The 4,529-nt window shown below is 43.5% G+C and overlaps 1 protein-coding gene across 1 annotated transcript in view; it reads left to right on the forward strand.

The window, feature by feature from the left end:
* The window catches only part of MAP7D2 (MAP7 domain containing 2), a 94,705-nt gene that overhangs the window by 84,969 nt on the left and 5,207 nt on the right, over nucleotides 1-4,529 (forward strand). The window contains exon 13 of the mRNA XM_007953662.1: nucleotides 817-1,003. Coding sequence (XP_007951853.1) covers nucleotides 817-1,003 — 187 coding nt within the window. The remainder of the gene's footprint in view (nucleotides 1-816; nucleotides 1,004-4,529) is intronic.

The following is a 4,529-nucleotide window of genomic DNA, read 5'->3' on the forward strand; positions in this document are numbered from 1 at the left end:
CAGGGGGCAGGAGTGCATGGAGGGATGGACACAGGGAAGAGGTAACTATGGGGAGGAAGTGGGAGGGGAGCTGTTGCATTGGGGTAAATTGTAGTCATTGTCATGAGACAATGTGTATGTGAACTGCTGTATGGAAAGTAAATTTGCTCTGTAAACTTTCATCCAAATCACAATCAATCAATCAGTCAGTCAATAAAGAAGAAGACAGTTTTTGGGGAAAAAAAGTGCTGGTGCTGGAAGGGGCATGGGCAGTCTCCTTCCCCTAGAGGAGTATCACCAGGTTTAGATTCAGGCTCAGGCTTGTCAGTTCCTCCAGGAATCCCAGCACAGGAGCCAGGCTGTTTGCTTTCTCATGATTCTTTCCAGGGAGCTTACCTGCAGGACAGGTTTTATAAAGACCTGACTCCTCTCCTGTGGAGGTTTCTCCTGTCTTCCAGACTTCTGGGTTCTGGAATAGTCTATTGTATCTTTTTTAAACTCCTGATGTTTGACTATTCCATAGCAGCTAGAGTCAGGAGAGGTGTCTAGAGCTCGGTCACTCTTTACATTTCTCCTTTGCTTTTTGTGGAGCAAGAAAATGCTATTCAGGCTGGGGAAGCTGTGCCATGTACGACATGAAGCTTTTAGCATGTGTCATGAGCTCTGCACAGATACTGATAATGTAATTTGTCTCCTCTCCTCTGTGTGTAGGGGATTACATGGGATTATTTGTGGGATTTTTGGTAAAAGATGTGAAGCAAAGGATTAAGTTAATTGCCTTAAGGTGTGTGTGTATATGTGTGTGTGTGTATACACATTCTTTATGTTCTTAATTAGAAATCAATGGATTGAATACCTGCCAGGAAGTGAATGGTATAGGGCACGCTGCCCCAGAAACTTTTCCCCGAGATGTTTTTGCTAATGGGCTTAAACCAGTTGCGGGACTTATTCATCTGGATGCCCTTGATGGGAAATCAAACAGTCTGGATGATTCCACTGAAGAAGTTCAGTCTATGGACGTCAGGTATGACCATTTGTTTTGCATTTAACCCTCATCTCTTCCTCCAGCACCTCTATAGTCTTAGTTGTTTCTTCATCTTTTACACAATCAAATCATATAATGTAGGTTTGGTTGATGTTACTAGAAAGCTGTTGGTGGTACTAGTGTCTTGGGTTGAGTTCCTTAGAAGCAGAGCCTGGGACAGGGATTCTAAGCATGTGATTTATTAGAAGAGAGTTCTCAGGAGAAAGGTAGGGAGGAGGGAAGGATGGGGCAGGGGAAGGCGCTAAGCAGGGATGTAGCCTCAGCTAGTCCTGTGGGCTTTGGAGGATGACTTTCTACCAGAGAGTTGTCCCCTTGAGATAAGGGATGTGGCCTTCGTACCAATGTATCTGTCAGTCACTGACTATGTTTTTCCCAGGGTAGGGGCTGCAGGTATCACTTCCTGGGCATGGGGGCTTCTGACAGTCAAAGGCAGTTCTCTAGAGAAAGGGTGGCAGCTGTGAGCCCTTACCAGCCATTCCGAGCAGCTAGAAGATGGTGCATCCTTGGTAAAAGGGGGGATCTCACTGAGCACCCATGGACTCCATTCTGTCCAGGGCCTTGCATTTAAGTAAACGTGTAATCACAGACTTGAGAAAGGAACTAAGAATTCTTAAATTGGTACCATGTTTTGTGTTTGACATCAACTGGCAGATTAATCCCAGACAAAAAGAGAATTCAGTGTGAGATTGGGGAAGAGGCCTGGACATCAACCACCCAGGGCAAGGCTGTAAAGCAGGAGTGGGTCTGGGAGTCAGAAAGGAATTACCATATTCTTTACACTCTTGGCCAGTGGTCCAGCCTGCCAAAGCTTCCCCTTCCCTCCTTGACAGGAGTTCTCAACTTGATCTAGGGGCTGTATCCTGTGGGACACTAATTATAAATATCCCATCTGGTCCCTCCCTGGGCTTGAACCAGATATGTGAAGACTCAGAGTCTAATAATGGGCCCCTGGAATCAGTAGAGCAAGTCCTGCATAGACTGACAGCAGGACGTTCACTCCTTGCTGCCACACACTGTCCATCATGACAGGCTTCCACTCTCCCCTTGGAGAAGACACCTGAGGCTTCTGAAGGGTTAATGTAACATGCCCACATGCTGAGCCCACTGTGCTTATTCTTTTATGTCTTTGGGGTTTGGGTACAAAACATAACACTGGCTAGGAATCAAGAAAGTGAAGGTTTTTGTATGTGCACAGAGTTTACCCTGTTGCCATTTCTGCATTTAGAGAAGTGACTCCTGGGGCTGGCACCTGAGCTTGTGGTGGCATCTCTTCTCTATGCTCTGACTAGGTGTTGTACCCTGGAGAATGGGGGTGGCGAAAAGTAGAGATACGTATGGTGTTTCTGCTCAATAAACAGTGTACCCAAGCTCCAGACATGGCAAGTGCTGTTAGGTCAACTCTTGCCCCTTAACTGGGTTAAAGGGCATGAGAGACAGAACCTCTGAGCTTCTGCAGCTCAACTGGTTTTTCTAGATTCTTCTCTAAGATAATCAGGAAGGAAAAGAATTGAAGAACCTGGCCACAGCCTTACTCTGGCTGTTAAGAGAGACTCATGGTGACAGGGCCTCAAGTCCCAGCCTACCACTCATCTGAGCCTGGGTTTCCTCTTGCTAGACTTGTAGCTCACAAAGTGATAGAGCTCCTCCTTTCATCTTTAGGGAGAGGAATGAGAGCAAAAGCTAAGCTCAGCTGGGCAGGAGCTGGGTAAGTCAAGGTGGGTTGGAATCCTCACTTGAGAGAACCAGCAGTGGATGAGAAAGTGGGTGTCATTTGCAGGTGATTATGATTGGTGGGGGCTGTTGTCAACAAGGAACCCTAACCTGGACTTCTCATTCATTGCCAGCTCCAAGCAAACTCCCCCTGGCATTATGAACTGGGCACTCACAAGAGTTCTGTTAAGGAGAAACAATGATTATTCCCATTACACAGGAGAAGAAACTGAGGCTAGGGAGGAGATGCAGTTTGCCTAAGGCCACACCACTAAGAAGGCAGCACCAGGGCAGCCTCTGGGGATGCACACCTGGAGCCCCTGTGACCATGTCAGACCTTCCGCTCACTTTTAGCTTTGTGCATCTACTTTGTGTTTGGTTTCCCGTTTGAAGGTTCTGCTTATCTAGAAATGTCCTAATTTTGCCATCATATTTAAGGGAAAATTTTGCTGGGTATATAGTTCCTGGTTGACAGTTGTTTTCTTTCAGAGTTTTATATATGTCATCCCATTGCTTTCTCACATGCATGGTTTCTACCAAGAAGTCAGAGCTTAGTCTTATTGGTTGACCTTTGTAGGTAACTTTTTGTTTTTCTTGTGCTGCTTTCAGGATTCTTTCTTTGTCTTTGTTTTTGTTAAGTTTGATTATGATATGCCTTGGTGATTTTCTTTTGGGGTCTATCCTCCTTGGGGTTCGTTGAACTTCCTGAACAGATATCTCCTCATCTTTCATCATATTTGGGAAGTTCTCTCCAACAAATCTTTGACAGTTTTCTTTGTGGTTTTATTTGTCTTCCTATTCTGGAATTCTGGTCATGATGGTGTCTCACATAAATCTCAGGGGCTCATTTTTTAAAAAGTCTTTTTCTGCTTAGTGATTTCTTAACAAAATAGTATTGAGGTATTTGTCTTCAATCTCACTAATTCTGTATACCATTGATTCATTCTACTCCTTTATCCTTTCAATATATTATCTATTTCTGAAATCTTAGTATTAATCTTCTGAATTTCTATTTGCCGTTTTTGTATGGTTCCTGATTTTTCATTTATTTTATCAGTTTGTTGTACTGTTTTCCTAAATTGTTCTGGAGTTTTTTCCATGTTTTCCTTAATTTTGTCAATATTTTCCTTGATCTGCCTCTCAGTCTGTTGAAGGTACCTAAATGTAATTCTTTTGAATTCCTTATCAGATAGTTCCAATGCCACTTATTCCTCAGGGAAGTCTTCTGGCTCTATATTCTGGTCCATTGTTTAGACCAGAATACTTTATCTTCCTTCTTTGAACTGGGATTGCCAGTTTTCTCTAAGACATTGTGATGTCATTGTATTTATATTTAATTGGTAATTGTATGTTGGTATGATTTGTCCACTATTTTTGTTTATTTTTTTTTTTAATTTTTTTTATTTAAGAGTTTCACATTCAGCCCAATAGTTAACAAGATGTACATGCAGATCTCTTTATTTTGTTTTGATATATCTGAGCAAGCAAGGCTGTTACGCTACTCTGCTAGTTTGGCAGCACTTGCATGCTCACCTCCTGTCTCCTGGTACATGTGATAGAGGATGAGAATGTGTGCACAGATCTCTGTTAGCTGTCCATGTAGAACAGTTGAGTGGTATTGGCCACTGTCTGTCATTGATCAGTTGGTGCGGAAGCAGATGGTGGCCCTCACCCAGTGGGTGGGGCTGCAGGAGGTGCAGGAGGTAGTTGGGTTGTATCAGCATGGTTGCTGTCTGCCACCCAGTAGGACAAAAAAAATTAAAAGAAGAGAACAAAAAACACAAACAGTAACAAC

Source organism: Orycteropus afer, unplaced genomic scaffold (assembly GCF_000298275.1).
Source record: "Orycteropus afer afer isolate SDZICR_OR568_19922 unplaced genomic scaffold, OryAfe1.0 scaffold00404, whole genome shotgun sequence".
Taxonomy (NCBI): Eukaryota; Metazoa; Chordata; class Mammalia; order Tubulidentata; family Orycteropodidae; genus Orycteropus; species Orycteropus afer.